Source organism: Octopus sinensis, linkage group LG6 (assembly GCF_006345805.1).
Source record: "Octopus sinensis linkage group LG6, ASM634580v1, whole genome shotgun sequence".
NCBI classification, from domain to species: Eukaryota; Metazoa; Mollusca; class Cephalopoda; order Octopoda; family Octopodidae; genus Octopus; species Octopus sinensis.
Window position 1 is genome coordinate 66,437,765 of NC_043002.1, and position 19,370 is coordinate 66,457,134.

At 35.0% G+C, this 19,370-nt stretch overlaps 1 protein-coding gene and 1 long non-coding RNA gene across 3 annotated transcripts in view; one reads left to right on the forward strand and one right to left on the reverse strand.

Annotated features, from left to right (window-relative positions):
* The window catches only part of LOC115212896 (alpha-actinin, sarcomeric), a 152,362-nt gene extending 136,039 nt beyond the window's left edge, over positions 1-16,323 (reverse strand). For both annotated transcript variants that reach the window (XM_029781693.2, XM_029781694.2), the window contains exon 1: positions 15,976-16,323. In XM_029781693.2, the coding sequence (XP_029637553.1) occupies positions 15,976-16,074 (99 nt within the window). In that variant the 5' untranslated portion in view covers positions 16,075-16,323. The remainder of the gene's footprint in view (positions 1-15,975) is intronic.
* On the forward strand, positions 876-16,438 carry LOC118763944. The gene is made up of 3 exons (XR_004999716.1): positions 876-906; positions 10,908-10,914; positions 16,323-16,438. It is a non-coding gene; the product is annotated as an uncharacterized LOC118763944 (long non-coding RNA).
* Positions 16,439-19,370: the final 2,932 nt, after the last annotated feature.

Below are 19,370 nucleotides of genomic sequence, written 5' to 3' on the forward strand. Positions count from 1 at the left end.
ATTCACTCACATGTGCGTATATATGTGTGTATGTATGTTTCCTTGTCTTGACATAACATGGTAGTTGCAAAGGAGCACCACTCTCATAGATATAGTAGTACTCATTTCTAATCCTCCATAAAACCTCCACTTGGAAACAAGTGAGGGTTGGCATCCAGCTACAGAAAATCCATCCCAATGAATCCTGCCTGACCCATGAAAGCATGGAAAGGTGGATGTTAAAATGGTGATGATAATGATGCTGATGATAATCTAATATGAGCTGATAACAGTAGCAATTGAACCTTTGAAAAAAAAAAAATTATCTTCCAGATTTTTAATTCTAAAACAATGAAAATTTTATCCTGAGCATATCATGAAGTAGTACTTAATATAACTTAAAACAGACTGTAAACAATACGAGCCAGCCAGAGAAATAGAGAGATATTAAATCAGGTTGTGAGGTTGTTATTTTACTACAAACTCCTATGTCAGCCATTGAAGCTGAAGTGAAATAAGTGTCAGAGAAGATTGTGACACAAGATAAAAGATTAACCTCAATGAAAAGAAAAATAGATTAAGAGCAAAAACAAACAAACAAAAAAAAAATCTCTAAGTTCACAATATGATAGTGTTTAAATGATCAGAGTATAATAGTTGGATTAAGTAAAATGTTTGATTTAGTAGCTTCAGCAACAGAAAGAAAGGAATCCAACAAAAAATGACAAAAGCTACAATTAAATAATGAAATGTAAAACAGTAAATTCATGTCACTTGACACTTTGGGTCAACGGTTCTCAAATGTGACTCCTAGGGCCACATGTAGCCCTTGATGATCTTTCATCTATAAATATAATAAATTTTTCTTTAACTGACTTTTGTTTTAAGGTTTCTTTGTTGTGTGTGTGTGTGTGTGTGTGTGTGTGTGTCCCCGAACCCAAAATCCAGGTTTGGGATCTGGCCTGGATATTAAAATGTCTGAGAACTTCTGCTCTAGGTACACCATGTATTCAACTGCTTTATTTTCCAACTGGCCAGATCCAGCCTTTCACACCTACCCTACAATGTCATTCTAAAAGTAAACAATCACGTCTTTGAAATCTCAAAGCCGCAAGACAATGCACAATTAATTCAAAACAATGTGAATAAATAAGCATTACATTTGACAACATATTCCCAAACACTAAAGGGTTCAGTACTAAAAAGTTAAAGACGTTGTAATCAAGCAAATGCGTAAGGTGGAAAGTATGGAATTTGAACTCATCAAAAGTTGGATGCAAAACTAATTATAATAAAGCTTCCACAGGCTTTTATTCTTTTTCTTTTCTTTTACTTGCTTGAGTTATTTGATTGCGACCATTCTGGAGCATCGCTTTTAGTTGAACAAATCGACCCCAGGACTTATTCGTTGTAAGCCTAATACTTATTTTATTGGTCTCTTTAGCCGAACCGCTAAGTTACGGGGATGTAAACACACCGACATCGGTTGTCAAGCGATGGTGGAGCACAAACACATGTATGTGTGGAGGCACAATGGCCCAGTGGTTAGGACAGCAGACTCATGGTCGTAGGATTGTGGTTTTGATTCCTAGTCCGGGCATTGTGAGTGTTTATTGAGTGAAAACACCTAAAGCTTCACCAGGCTCCAGCAGAGGGTAGTGCGAACCCTGCTGTACTCTTTCACCACAACTTTCTCTCACTCTTTCTTCCTATTTCTGTTGTACCTGTATTTCAAAGTGCCAGCCTTGTCACACTCTGTATCATGCTGAATCTCCCTGAGAACTACATTAAGGGTATATGTGTCTGTGGAGCGCTCAGCCACTTGCACGTTAATTTTACAAGCAGGATGTTATGTTGATTGGATCAACTGGAACCGTCAACGTTGTAAATGATGGAGTACCACGATATATATATATATATATAAAACGGGCTTCTTTCAGTTTCTGTCTACCAAATCCACTCACAAGGCTTTGGTCAGCCCAAGGCTATAGTAGAAGACACATGCCCAAGGTGTCCCGCATTGGGACTGAACCCAGAACCATGTGGTAGGGAAGCAAGCTTCTTACCACACAGCCACTCTTGCGCCTATCCATTATTTTAACTTTTAACTCTTTTGTTATATTTCTGTTAAAATACACAACCAATAACAAAGAATTTTGTAAAATAACACTGCTATTATTAAAGTGGTTTGGGAGATATAAATCAACATGAAATTTTGAAGGAAGGTTTTAATTTAGATCCCTTTAAAGTATGAAGTTTGTATCACAGAAACAAGGGGAAGTATTGGACAGATAGACCGTATTTTAATATGCATAAGGAACCTTTTTTTGCTATAAATTAGATAAAAAAATATGGGAGTTTCTTATACATGGATAGTTATAATCCCTTACAAGACTGTTTTTTTCCCAAATTTTAAGCCCCCAAATTAGGGAGTTCCTTATACACGTTAAAATACGGTATATATCACAAAAGTAAAAAAAATTCTCAATGGTTTCTTTTGACTAAGGTACGAGTGCAGCTTTGTAACAAGAACAGAAATAGAATTTGACTAATATTTTTAATTCTTCTCTAAATGGACTTGAAATCCAGTTGATTGTTGATGGAAGTGAATGAAAAGAGGGCACAATATAAAACTTTAATAAAGCAAAGCATGGACGTGGTCAACCATTGTCTTGTGTTCCATCTCGCAATAAAACTTATAGTCATTGCGAAAAGCTTAACGTGGTAGGTATGTCCTCATTGCAGAGAATGACTGAAAGCAAGCAGATATGACAAGGCAGTATTTTTCTTATTATTTTTTTTTCCTCTCTGGTTTGTAAACAAAATAGTGACAAGAGATTTTTGATACTCTCTGAAAATGGGTCAGACAAGTATCCAAGCATATGCGCACGCTGATAATGAAATGTATGAATTTAAAAACAAGCTAGGTTAATTACATACAACTATGTATGTATTAAACAAATTAACGATTTTTGTATGGAAATAAAATAAAAGAATGATAGAAAATATTTACTAAGATGTAAGAAGCTATTATATGAATAACTATAATCAATACACACACACAAAGTTTACCAAACCATAAGAACCTTACTACAAAAAGGAGTCTTTTTAAGCAAGAGAAAACATGCCAGAAGTGGCCACCAGTAGAATGTTGAATAAGTATCTTCCATCTTTTATTGGATTTAATCATTAGACTGCAGCCATGCTGGAGGTGTGCCTTGAAGAATTTTAATAGAATGGATTGAGTCCAGTATTTATATTTCTAAGCCTGGTTCTCATTCTATTGAGCTCCTCTGCTGAACCACCAAGTCACAGGGATATAAACACCTCAACACCGGTTGTCAAGCGATGGCAGGGGACAAACGCAGACATACGTGTGCGGTAGATACCAGTGTCACACAAATCAGCACCCGTACTGGTGGCACGTAAACGCACCCAGGTGTGTCACGCAAATGGCACCCATGCCAGTGGCATGTAAATGCTCCCATTACACTCTTGAAGTGGTTGACGTTAGGAAGGGCATCCAGCTGTAGAAAACCATGCCAAATCAGACTGGAGACTGGCGCAGCCTTCCAGCGTGGCAGCCCAGTCAAACCGTCCAACCCATACCAGCATGGACAACAGACGTTAAATGATGATGATGATATATATATATATATATATATATATGTATATATAGGATGGACTTCTTACAGTTTCCATCTACCAGACCTACACAGAAAGTTTTGGTCAGCCCAAGTCTATAGTGGAGGATTATTATATGCGCAAGGTGCCATGCAATGTAGTTGAGAAGCAAGCTTCTTACTGCAGAGCCATGCCTGTGCCTATGTTTAAAACATTTTATAAACAGGTTCAGGCATAGTTGCATGGTTAAGAAGTTCACTTCCCAATCACATGGCTCCAGGTGCAATCCCATGGTGTGACACCCAAGGCAAGTGTCTTCTACTATAGATCGAGGTCAACCAAAACTTTGTGAGTAGATCTGGTATAGATGGAAACTGGAAAAAAAGTCCATTGTGTATGTGTGAGTGTGCATATGTATGAATATTTATGCCTCAGCCTTGATATCGGGTTAGTTATTAATGACCTTCACTCTCATGCAAGAAGTGTCCCTCATTTTGAGTCATCTGTGAAAAGCGTGTCCTGCCATCGGGAAATATGGGAAATATTATATTGCTAGGAAACAGTTGTAGTATGATGACACGAAGGGCACCTAGCCATAGAAAAGCTGCTTCAATGAATTCTGTCTGATTCATGTAAGTAAGATAAAAGGGCCATTAAATGGATGATGATGATGATGATTTGAATAAACTGAAATAGGTACTGGGTTCGTTCTTTGGTTCTTTTGTATTTATTATTTTCAAGTTACATAAGCATCATCACAAACACACACTCACACAATTTACAAGTGTACTTGGTAGCAAGAGTTATGTAAAGCTACAAAATTAAGGATTAAGAGATCAATAGGTCTGAGGATTTACTTGGTCAGAGCAGGTACATTGTGATATACCTCAATAAATAAATGCTGACAAGGAAAACAAAATCAGTTATGTTTTATCACCGAAATATATGACTAAGTGCTGTCTGTAGTCATAAAACATTTATAAAGTACTGCTGCTTACAATGTGTTCTATGGCATTGAAAGAATGAAAGATAAATAATCAAGATAAGATACCAGGGTTTTGAAGGTGATATTACTGGACTTGGTACCTATTTCTAACAGTCAGCAGAAAGTAGATTATGTGGCTGGTATCAGAAACACAAACAGAACAACTGCAGTGAATTTAAAATTGGGAACTATGAGAGTTGTTCGTCCAGATAGTTTCAGATATTTCAACTCTATATTTGGCTTTGGTTAGAGAATAATTCAGTTAGTTGAAAGTCTCATAACATAATTGGATAATTAACTAAATATTTTGAGATAAACAAGATACTACTAAACTAATCAACAAAATACTTTGGATTAAAATAAGGTAACAAGATAGGCAGATACCAAAAGTTTCACTAACTAGAAAACAGGTATGACATCCAATATTTGGTAAACAAAAAGACTCATGGCACAAGGGTTCCAGTTGATCCAATCGATGGAACAGCCTGCTTGTGAAATTAACGTGCAAGTGGCTGAGCACTCCACAGACATGTGTACCCTTAACGTAGTTCTTGGGGATATTTAGCGTAACACTGAGTGTGACAAGTCTGGCCCTTTGAAATACAGGTACAACAGAAACAAAAAGAAAGAGTGAGAGAAAGTTGTGGTGAAAGAATACAGCAGGGTTCGCCACCACCCCCTGCTGGAGCCTCGTGGAGCTTTAGGTGTTCTTCCTCAATAAACACTCACAACGCCCGGTCCAGGAATCAAAACTGCAATCCCACAACCACGAGTCTGCTGCCCTAACCACTGGGCCATTGCACCTCCACAACAAAAAGACTAAAACTACTTGATGATATCGCACAACTGAACGCTTGGTAATAGAAGAACTGAGAAAACAAAAAGCTCCTCAAAACTGAAAGAAAAAACTGTCAATAAATACTTTTTATTATTCAGTGCCAATATCATCATCATCATAATCATTTAGTGTCTGCTCTCCATGCTGGCATGGGTTAGACAGTTTGACTGAAATTGGTGAGATGGAAAGCTGCACATGGTTCCAATCTGATTTGGCATGGTTTCTATGGCCGGATGCCCTTTCTAACACTAAATATATGGTTGAAAATACACATAAAAAGTACCATTGCCGGTGCCATATTGGCACCAGTGCCAGCATCACATGAAACAACATCCATGCTTGCCAGCTCCTGTCAATCAATCCAACCCATGCGAACATGGAATATGGACATTAGGTGATGATGATGATGATGAATAATGTAGAGAATATGTAACTCACTAAAATTGCCTCATGTAACTGAAGTATGCAAAAAGATTTCTTTATTGTCCAAACCATGCCAGCATAAAAAAATAGGCATCAAATGATGATCATTATTCTCATCATGTCTTAGAGACAATGACTTTATTATATAACTCATATTTATTTCATTGACTCTGAAGAGATGAGAGATTTTAAGCAAAAACATAAAGGAACCACCAAATTCTATCACTCAGCTTTCCTTGCCATCTATCTTTAACAATGATACAGTTAATTTAGACTCGGCAACTGTAACTGTTCAACCAATATTATAAAAGTTAATATCAAGTTTCAATTTAGGATTGTAAATGAACACACTTCTTCTGCTTAGAGATCGACAGCAATCTGGAATCTGAATAATGAAATTTCCTCATATCTTCTATGGTTTATTAGTTTGTTTCGTAGCTGTATTATCTTACGAACTGCAATCGTCAGCCCTTACATGCTTGTATGATAATGACTGCATAGACATGTAGAAACATATATAGACATAGAGAAACAAGGTGGAATTAACAAATAAAAGGCAATTATAGCCGAGAGAAACCAGCTAGTAGCATTTAGACAGGTGAAAATCATTTACTACCAAATCTGATACACCACAGCCTCATATTAGCTCAACACTGGGCTATCATATTCCAATATTCCACTTTTGTATCCCTGCCAAGTTATTTATACACATTCACATGCAACAAGAGAGAAAAGTACTATTTCTAGATTGGTGTGGGAGTGTGTATTTTACAATCAAAGCAAAATTGATCCTAATTTAATAAAAATCCTATAAAAACTGACAATTCTTTGTATACATTCCTATCAAAATGACATTTACTAAAACAAAAAATAAAGTAACAGTATTGATTAGTTTATGTTACCAATTGAAAACTATTAGTTTTATTTCCAAAACCTTTGTATTGTTCTAACTTCAGATTAATGATATTAATGTGTAATATGCAGACCAAACTGCTCTCCCCATACACCCACCCAATTGTAACTATCCAATAACAGTGCACATAGTCAGTCAGTCAGCTGTGGTCATAGCTGAAGCTATTTTAAACTGCAACTTTGAGAGCTGGGTTCAGTAAATTTCATGATCAGATCAGCTATTTTCCAATTGGTTACCCAGCACAGACTATCTCTCTCTGTCTCAAACTAAATTGGACAAACAAGTCAATAGGTAGAGAAATTATAAAATGAAAAAAAAAAAAAAGTTGTGTTTTAAGCAAAAAGGCCAAGAACAAAGGGTATCTTGTCTAATTGTTAGATAACAGCTAATATATAATTGCTATATAATTGCCAGTATTCTAGCTCCAAGAAAAATTAAGCTTTAAACTAATAGTGCAACTTTGTGTGAAAATGATTATCCCAATGACCTTTATCACTGAAATATATTATCAGACCTTTCAAAATTAAAAAAGGGACAGGCCCACTTATCAGGTCTTATCTTTAGTCATCTTACCCTGGTGTCCCGATGGAATGAAAGCTTGATTTAATTAATTATCTCAATGCCCAGCCAATGAACCCAACTTTGTCTCTATCTACTCATTGACCCTTTTGTAATTATATTTCTGTTAAAACACACTGCCCTTGTTTCAATTAATTTGGAAAATATTTATATATTTAGTAAAATAATTTTGCCATTATTAAGCAAGTATTTGGAACGCAACTTAGAATAGAATTCTGATGGAAGGCTTTTAATTTAAATCGCTTTAAAACAGGTCACTTGTATTATAGAACCAATGGCAGTTTCAGGCAGTTTAATACCAAAAATGTCAATAAAACCAACATTTGCACACTTAGAAAATACCTGTTTCAAACCTGATCCTGCAATTTGCTTAATCAGTAAAGATCTTAACCAAATGAAGTATTTTGTATTCTACACAATGGAATCATTGTATTTTCCTAAACACCAGTTTCACAATCAACAACTAACATCCACTTTTTCAGGCTTGCATGGGTCAAACATAGTTTGTGGAGACTGATTTTTCTCTGGCTTGATGCCCTTCATAGTGACAGGAAGGCCAAGGTATTTAAAATGAAGATTTGCTCTCATTTCTCTAAAGCAAACTCAGTAGCAATAATCAAAACAACCTATAAACTATGGTGAAGTGGCACATGACCTAGTAGTTAGCACAGCAGATTCGTGGTCAAGGGATTGCAGGTTCGAATCTCAGACCAGATAATGTGTGTGTGTTTATGAGCAAAACACCCAAGCTCCACACGGCTCCAGCAGAAGGTAATTGCGAACTTCTGATGACTCTTTCGCCACAACTTTCTCTCAACCTTACCTCCTGCATCTAGCAGCTCACCTACAATGGACTAGTGTCCCGTCCAAGTGGGGGACCTATATGCCAATGAAACCAGGAAACTGGCCCTTATGAACCAGGCATAGCTCAAGAAGGAACAAACAACTATGGTAAATAATAAAAAAAAACTTCCTAGACCAGACAGTAGTGGAGGGGAGACTTTTTAAAGACTAGTTTTTTTTTTATGTTAAGCAAATGAAATTTTTCTCCTTGGATAGAAAGACACAACCAGTTTCAGTTAACACGCTAGTGTGTTTACCCATCGGTTAGATAACATATCAGATACTGTAAGGTGTATAACATAAATAAAATATCTGTATAGATTTTAGCTAAAAACTTATGACCCAATAATCAATTAGTTTCTGTAGAAATAAAATGGCTATGTAGAGACATGAATACACTCAATGTTTGGTTAGTTTATAGGAGATACATGTACAGCAATGGCTATGAATGGAGAAAGAATTGTTTAAATATTAAAGGACTATTGCAGCCGATATAGAATATATCAAATGATATGCAGCAGTTCAATTAATGTCTTTGATTAGGGATCAATATTTATGGACGCTGCTATTTTACTTTCTCGATTTCATAATTACACCTATTAAAAGGTTTCTTACATACGTATAAAATATGTAAACATTTATGGGCTCTCTAACTTTTGTTAGCAAGTGTGATGATGAAATTATAATTGAATTCACAACCGACTGAATAAGCTTTCTAACTGAAACACTTCTCTTTCGGTAGAATCTAAATTACACACACATGTATGTGTATAATAAACACACATAGCTTATGCCAACAGAGAGAGAGAGAGAGAGAGGAGGGGGTTTATATAATTGAGCCTAGTGGAAATAATTTTCAATGAAAATATCCTTTTTCTCTACTTTCTTGCAAGCAGTCACACTTCCGGTTTTGTTGTATGCTTAAGGCCAATCCTTAACTATTTGAAGACATTTTCCATTGAGATTACTCAATATTACCTTTCCATTTAAGAAAAAAACGAAGAGGAGGACATTGAACCTATTAGAAGGCCTGGTATTTGCTTGCCTTCCCGCTCTTCCACTCCCTCCAAAAGTACACTGCTGATCAAGTAAACTTATGATCAAAAGTATTTATTCCAGCTGTGATCATCAAGTATTTTTTGATTTGTTTTGTTTTTTGTTTGTTTTTGTTTTTTTGTTTGTTTTTGTTTTTTTCAATTTCTTTTTTTCCAATCATAATGTATCCTTTTTACCTTTTTAGGACAGCAGGATATGATAGCTGGCTGCTATTTCTAGCAGGCTGAGCAACTAACATAAAAGACTAGTAGGTTAGAAAAGATGAATGGGCAACCTAGAAAAATAATAATTACTTGAAACTGTCCCTCCTCAACTCCATAGCATGATTAAAAATCTCATTAACTTATTTTATGCTGGTTGTATTAACTAAGATATACTTAATGGCTGGTAAATAATCTGCAAGTTTAAACCATCTTCTTAGAGACCAGTAAATCTTTCTGCTTCTGCTAGTACGACCCAAAGTTTGACTTGGGAAAGTATCTGAAGAATGGTAAAAAAATTATGAGCTTTTGAATACAAGTTATAAATCCATTCCGTTGTTACATGCTAATGTCCATGTGGATTAATATCCACCCAAATGTTTGTGCATACACACGGCCATACAGCTATGTATATAAAAGGATATTACATATCAGATTGTCTCTCATATATACACACTTGTACACACACACATACACGTAGATAAGGTTGGATAGCTGTCGTGCTGATGACGGTTACTGAGCCAGAAACACGTGTCCAAGACTCTCCTCTTATCTCCAGACAATAAGCCTGTACTTCTTAATGGTATATCAACTTCTGAGAATTCTTGAAACTCTCACGTGAAAACTGGTCTTAATTGCCATTCGGTAACTATGATACACCCACTAGAGGTGGAGATAATTTTAATAAACCAAGAACTGTTATATATCTGACATACCGATATTTGTTTTGTGAAAATATTCTTATTTCCCAAAATGTAACTGCTTATTACTGCAGATCAACAATAACTCATAACAATGTATAAATTCACAATAACAGAAGGAGACAAAAGGAAAATAATTATATAGATATATATATATATATAAACCTTTCCAAGTCCCTACTATTCAGAGAGACTCCAAATGGGGTAAATTTTCATGTCTGGTGTAAAGCACCCATTCACTGATTCTAGTTTATAACTTCATTCATTCATTCCTTCTAAAATATCTAGGATGAAACTAGTTCACACAAGTAATAATTCTTGTCTCCATGATAAAATAGAATTTGGTGTGAATCTGTCACACTTCACACATCCACAAATGTTCTCTCTGAGCATGGCTAATATACTCCTTTGAGAACAAGTAGATGCATAACACATATGCAATACTGCTTCTGTTTAACACACACACACACACACATATGTGCATGCTAGAATGGAGTCTGGCTGTCTGTAGCAGTAATGCATGAGATTATGCAGCTTGGAAAATTTGCAAAAGGGGTACATCTAACATTAGAAATGCACAATAAAGTGAAGAATTTGATGTAGCAGTAGTAGTTGTAGTAGTAGTAGTAATAGTAGTAGCAAGAGAAAGGAGAGGCGAGAGGAAGCGTGTGAGGGAAAGGCTATGACGAGCTGTTCATCAGATATTCAAGATATGAGTCAGTAGTAGTTGCAACCAAACAAGCAACAGTATCATCATTTTCATAAGGTTGACGGTGGATAGTTGGTGGGTAGAAGAAGAAAAGCATTTCAATAAAGAAATAACTACTTTCGGCACCTCACCACCGTTGCCATTTTTGGGCATGCCGTATGCCGAACAGTTTGTGGTTTTTAGAATATAACACACCTGGTTAGAAAGAAAGAGAGCAAAAGCGAGCATGCATGCCGACAGACATACGGTTAATGTGTGTGTATGTATGAATTTATATTCTCATACATGAATGTGAGTATATATATATATATATATATATATATAGATAGATAGATAGATAGATAGGTATTCTTATCTATACACTAGGGTGGGTGTGTTTTTATACACACACATACACAATTGCTAATTTGCGAATGTTAGCACTCAGAATAGAGAAGGAATCGACTTTTAGCGCTTTAAACTATGTGTGCGCGCGTGTGTATGCGCACACATACATACATAGGGTGTGCGTGTGTGAGGGTTGATCTTTGACCAACAGCCACGCCGACATGGAAAAACGGGCGCAAATCTAGCCGAGATCACGTCGATACAGCATGAATGCATGTGCAAGGAATTCGTAAAATGTGCGTGAGTGTATATATATATATATATAGGGAGGAAGTAAACACCACACACACACACACACACAGAGTAATATTCTTTTCTACTCTAGGCACGAGGCCCGAAATTTTGGGGGAGGAGGGCAGTCGATTAAATCGACCCCCAGTACGCAACTGGTACTTGATTTATCGACGCCGAAAGAATGAAAGGCAAAGTCGAACACTGAGTAATTATGTATTACAGGTGTGAAAGACAGCAAAGGTGACAGACGGGAAGAAAGTAGGATAAAACTGGAAGCAATTTGTGAATACTGAATAATCGTGACGGATTTAACAGGGTGGGGCATTCAAATACATAACGATCGTTATTAAGCATAACTTAATTATTTATAATATTGATGATAATAATAATATCGATAATACATAGACCATGCTTAAATCTACCAAAAAGGCCTTATATAGATCCACGTGTGTTATGTTATTCTTTATTTTTTTAAATATTATTTTCTTTCTTTCCCGTAGAGAGAAAGATAGAAGCGAAGATAGAGATAGTGAGATAAAACTTATTTTAAACTCGATCCAGTTGCTGAAACACGATGACATTGATTTAAATTCATTAGTCACTAGTCTTGGAATGTAAGTTTATAAGTGCAGCGTATATAGACCTGACTGTACCACCACCATTATATATATAATATATATATATAGCTATGGCAATTTAAAATTTTGGCGGAAAATAAATACGATGAAAGCAACAAGCCAGATAATTTAGTGGCATTTAATATTTAAATGGCGTTTATTACTGGCAGCGACAACCAACGGTGCTTCGAGCTGACAGATAGTAATATAAAAAAAAAAAAGGGTTGGTGAGTGGCTGTAGAGCCATCATAGCAACATATAAAATATGATGGTACTAGTTTCCGTTGAATGAGAGAGCCTTACACACACTCCTTTCCCTCACTCTATACACACACTATACGTATACATTCACACGCATATGTGTGTATATATTACATGGACTATATATATATATATATATATATATATATATATATAATATATATATATATATACTCTTTTACCTGTTTCAGTCATTTGACAGTGGCCATGCTGGAGCACCGCTTTTAGTTGAGCAAATCGACTCCAGGACTTAATCTTTGTAAGACTATCGGTCACTATTGCCGAACCGCTAAGTTACGGGGACGGTAATATATATATATATATATTATATATATATATATATATATATATATATATATATATATATTACCGGTGAGTGTGATAAATTATAAGGCACTACAAGAGAACATCTCTGCCGACACAACAGTGTATATATGAAGGTTTAATTACGTTGAAGCTAGCTTTTTGTCACATATATGTACTTATTACTTTATTTCTTCGATTCGCAAATGTAAAAATATTTGCATGAATATTCTTCAAAATATATAACTTTAATAAGGAAAGTAGGTTAATTTATTAAAAGAGAAAGACAGAAAACAGAGGAAAACATGATGAAGAATCAAAATAAAATCGATTGAGAATGAAGATGATGCTTTTGTTGGTGATGAACGCTTTACAAGGGAAGGAAAGATTGTAAAAGACAGTATTGGAAGGAAGGAAGGATACACACACACACGTATGTGTGTGTATACATACACACACGTATGTGTGTGTATCTATGTGCATGTGTATGAATATGTGTGTATGTGTATATATATATATATGTGTGTGTTGTGTTAGTGTATATCTGAGAGACAATGTATATCTATAAATGAGTATGTATGTATGTATGTATAACGCTGCTTTATTCATAAAATAGGGACAACAGCTTCAAAAGAATCTTGTCACAGAATCACAGAAGAATAGATAGTGCAACCAGATTTGTAAAGAATGAGAAAGTAGGTGATGGCTCAGATTCCAATGACTTCGAACAACCATACAAACTAACTATACAAATGACATAGTAATTCATCAGATGAGGAAGGAATGCGCACAAGAAAGGGAATGAATGCACAAGAAAGAAAAAAAAAGGGGGGGGGGGCAGATGACAGACATTCTAAGAAGTTGTACCGTCTAAAAAGTGTTAAGGGCTTCAGGATGAGTCAAAATTTCCCCCCTCCAAATTCGTCACTTTTGCGATTGATCAATAAAGCAGTGGAGCCGTGTGACACACAACAGGCAACTAAACTACAAGACCAAGATTATTTCGAATGTAGACACACACACACACACATATATGTACACGTCCATACATAGACACATACGTATGCTAACACGCACATACGTTCTACCGATCTATCTATCTATCTATCTGCATATATATAGTAAGTCGAATATTGTGATCAATCGGAAGGGAAAGCGTTTTTAATAGCAATAAGCGACTTTAACAGAATGTATGTATATAAACGTGTATATATATATATATAATATATATATATATATATACAATATACATGTCTAATTGTACACTCAAACGTGTGTATATATGTACATGTGCGTGTGAGAAATATATAACGTATAAAACGATTTAAACACTTTTTTTTAAAAACTAGGACAAGTACGATCTAAACTAATTAACCAGACTTGCAAGTTTCATTTGTGATAAGAAATAATATCTAGAAGTATAATGGTGGTGATCACCAGTCCAAATAATATACGAGACAAGTGAAATATGAGCAAATAAAACTGCTTATAAACGAAGTTATTATTTTCTAAATTTATACTACTACTACACAAGAAATTCTGTCATTTCATACAGGCACACCTCACTTCTACGTATGTATATATATATATATATATATATATATATATATATACATACATTTTTTTTCCGAATTTGTGTAAATGTGTATAGAATATATCAGTTATACACACACGTCTAGATAAATATATACACATATATATATTATATACATTTTCACACACACATGTTCTCTCTCTCTCTCTCTCTCTATATATATATATATTATATATATATATATATATATATAGAGAGAGAGAGAGAGAGAGAGAGATTGTTATCTGAACAGGTACTAAGTCGTAGAAAGATCGGCAAAATGTGAGATAGCCGGAGATTAACAGATGGGAAAAATTGAAGCAGGAACGATTTTATATTGTTATACGATAAGATGGGGGTGGAGAGAAAAATATTTAAGTACTAAGGACTTTTATTATATAGATATATATAAACATTAAGGTGGGAAAAAATTTGAATCACGAAGGACTTTATTATAGACATAAAGGTCAATATTGAAGAAAAATACGTTGAATGCTTATACGATGGTTGAGAAAATATAACATCGTTAATGGCCATGAATTCAACAATTCATTTTTTTAGGCGGTGGTAGATATTTATTGATATTATAAATATTGGAAGATAGAAATAAAATGATAGATCTGGCGAAAGTTATGTAGTTTCGCGAGGGAAAGTAAAAATTTTATTAAACACATACAAGAAAGAATCAAAATATCAAAGTAAGAAGAAAAAAAGAAAAAAGAAATTAAAGGGACCGCTCGTCTGTGAAAATGTTTGAAATGGTTTTTGTGTTGTGCGTGTGTGTTAAATTAACAAAAGGGAAATGATACTAATTAAATTAAGGAGCTAGCCTCGAGTATTTCTTGAAGGTGGCTTAGTACAAACGAGATCTGGGGGGTTAGTTTTGGTCATGATACAAAGGGGGCAAGAAAGAAGTGTGCTGGTTTCTGGTCGCGCACTCCTAGCAGTTGGGGGTGTATCGGGTACAAGGTATACATCGAAGATGTGAATTAAAGAAGACACCTGCTGGCTGGATGTGTGTTTTTCTGATCGGCGATATATGGCGATTGCCAAGACTGTAAACGATCGACCATTTCGGGCTCCAAGTTCAAGATATTAACCTGGTAGCCGAAGCCTTCCCTCTCTTTAGGAGAAATGTTGATAAATATATACAAGTTACATAATACTGTTTTTCGTTTTTTTTTTTCTCCCTACTTAATTCAATCGTTTATAGTTTCTCCCATACAAATATTGGACTTATGCCAAGTTGATGGGATAAAAAGGAAACCCTTAGCATACCGGTCTGGATTAATGATCATCGTCGGCAGTGATAGGGAATCTTGTAGATGGAGACATTCTGAAGGGTGTAAATCAAAAATGCAAGTTTTGCGAGTGAGTTTATAATAAACGTTAGTGCGTATATACTTTTATAATAAATTCGGGTTACTGAATAATACAAGATGTGTGAGTGCTAACTGTGAATTTATTTGATCTGCTCAAGAGTCAAGGTTAAAGGTTAGGTAGATTATTTTATAGTACACAATGGTAGAGATTTGGGAGGGCTAGCGTGTGTGTGTATGTATGTATATTTGTGGGTTGAATATGCGTATACATGTATAGATATGCATGTATGTTTTAGTCTACTTTTAATTGTGTGATGTGTACGCTATGTGTGTATATATATGTAAGCAATATGTGCGTGTGTGTGTGTGTGTTTAGGAATGAGAGCGGAAGGAGAGAAGAGAAAAAATTTCAGTGAAATGAAACTGACCTTTTTCTGCTGTTTCTCCCAGGCGGGATCGAGTAAACCTTCTCGGTCCCATTCCTCCTCCTCTTCCATGTATCCATCGCTATACTGGCCATCGGACATGTTCGAAACACGTTAGGTATTAGTTACCAAGACAGAGTGAGAGAAATAAATGAAGATATTCCCAGGGGGCAACGACCGACACCACCAAACACTACTACACGCAATGCTTTTACAACTTTTAATGATGTCTCCTCTTTTTCATTAAAAGAATGCTATGCGAGAGTGTGTGTGTGAGTGAGTGTGTTTATGTGTGTGTGTGTTAAAGCAAATTGTTGCTGTTGATTTCAGGATATGTATGCGTGTGTGAGTGTGTGTGTGTGTGAGTGTATATGTGAGAGAATATGAAAGTTGGTGACAAGAAAAAAAGACAGGCGCCGACAGGAATTAAGTAGCCAACGTATAACACCACCAGCTATAGCTTCTCTCCTCTATATAAACATATAATATATAGCTAGAATATATATTTTTTTTATCAATGATGTATCTCAGATTTTTTGTGCTCGTCTTGAGTTGGGTTCAATCTCCAGAAGAGACAGAGAGAGAACGCGAGCGAGAGAGAAACAGAGAAACAGAGACAGCGACGACTGACACTCCACAAACAACACCGCCCCGCCGACTGTTCAAGATAAAGTCTCGGTGTGAGAGCGAGGGCTGACGACTAACTTCGGTAGTTACCGCTTACTTCCGCTACACTCGTGATTATCCTACCGAATTTACACGAACATTACCGAACAACAAACATTTACCGTTGGGTTTTCTCATGGAAAAGACTTAACTCTGATATTGTCGTAAGCACATAATATATATTTATATATATAACGCACACACACATAATGTATATATATATATTTACATATGCCGGACTCCCTATCCGGCTTCCAGAAATCTGGGAACTACATTCCAATATACCGTAACCTGTATTTTGAAGTTGGTTAATTTGCAAACGGTGTGTTAAAAATAGTTTTGTTCTCTACTGTGGATTGATAAAAATTGAACATACTCTGCTTTACTATACTGCGTTAATTTGCACTTGAATCTGTTAAATAAAATCATGTTCTTTATTTTTCTTCATTTACTTTTCATCTAAACATAATACCGTATGCGTTGTACGGTAAGATATATTTTAAGAATTTTTTAATGGATCAGTAAAAGTAAAAGAGACCGTGCTTTAGAAGTATTAATTTGAATCTGTTAAATACAATTTAGTTCTTTACTTTTCGTAGTTTATTTTATAATTTAAGTATGTGTTTAAGGTGTCTTCAGGAAACCGGAAAATCCAGAAATCCGAGACACTTCCGGTTCCAAACTTGCCGGATAATTCGTCCGGTACTCTCATACATACATACATACATATATGTATATGTATATGCATATATATGTATATATATGTATGTATATATATATATATATATATATATATATATATATATATATATATATATATGTATATATATATTATATATATATATATATATATATATATATATGTATATATATATATATACATATATGTATAGATATATTTAATCATATCAAAGGAAAATGGAAGTTAATTAAAATTTACATTTCCAGTGGTCTAACGTAAAAATTTAGTCCCAAAGACTATGTATTAGTCATAAGATACAGTGTACACTTAAACACATGAGGAATCCACTCTAGCGTGTTGAATCCCCTGAGTGGATTTCTCATGTGTTTAAATGTACACCGTATCTTACGTGTATATATATATATATATATATATATATATATATATATATATATATATATATATATATATATATAATATATATATATATATATATAAACCAGATACAAAAACAAAACGTATATATTTGTTTATCTACCAATATTCATTCAAAGATAAATCTGACAATTTAACTGACATAACAGTTACAAATCGATAATTTAGCTTAGACAAACACACACACACACACACACACACACACACACACACACACAACGACTTTCATAGTCGATAATATTTATAAACCAAAATATATGATATGCGTATTTATATTCACCTCTTTAGGTGCATATTTTCATTTCTATATATTACATACTAGTGTGTTAAATCGATCTCAATCTGTTGCTTTTCACATTACATACACAGACACACATGGACAGAAAACTGTTCACCCAGTTTTGTCTTATTATAACATTTAAAAACTTCCTTTGCGTGATTTTATTATTATTATTATTATTATATTATTATTATTATTATTATTATTATTATTAGAGTGAGTGAGAGAGCAGTGCATGCCATCAAGGTGACACTGGGGTAAAATATACGAAGCCCAGTATACCCGTCTGATAAGGGTACACCTGGCACATGCATCACAACCATATGTGCGCGACATGGTGATCTCATCTCTCTCTATATAAACGGCAGTTTGTCTGTGCGTGTTTCTGTGTGTCTATTTGCTTGTACCCTCACCCTGACCACGGCTTTCAACCGATTCTGATGAAACTTGACACACACATAGCCCAATATCATAATTCAAAACTAACGCAGCGAAAATTTTGAAAAGTTCCCCCAGTTCTGAACAAAATCGATAAATTCGACATGGGGTCGAGAATCAGAAACACAAACCGCAAACTGTCTAGGGGACGCAACTCCACCTTTTTTACTCTCAAAAAAATTTACCATCATTTTTTTCCATTTTTTTGGGGGCTATAACTCTCTAAAAATGCTTTATAGTTATTTCCCTTACAAACCTGAGCAACGCCGGGCGATACTGCTAGTATCATGATAAACAGCGCGTGACCTTGCAGGTGGGGCCCAGTTAGAATTTTCTTCTGGTCGAGTAGCCCATCCTGCTCAAAAGGTCCCTGAATAAGGATTGTTTAAGGATGTTAAACGAAACAGCCATGTTTCCAAAGGTGAATTATCCAAACCTCCAAGAATTCCTTTCAACACACGGCTATGATGCTCCCCCACTACTTCTGCTCATGATCAAAGATGCACATATCGTCAGTCACTAATGGGGCATAGTCAACTGGTTAAGGTCAAACAACTGACAAGCAAATCTGTGGTGTTGAGCAGAATATTTGCTGTAGCCCATCTTTTATACCAAGACAAAACAATATACATGATTACTATTACTATTATTATTATTATTATTATTATTATTATTATTATTATTATTGTTATTATTTTATTTTTTGTTTTGATAAAACTTGCACTGTCCAATATGTCTTAGAAACCAATTCCTGTCCTCACTATATTTTATTTATTTTATTTGATATACCATCTGGCAAATTTTTGCAGTCGTTTGTTCCCTTAAATATCTTTCTTCCGGCCATTCAAAAATGCCTGCATGAGATTTTCAGGTTATTACTACTTTTATTTTTCATTT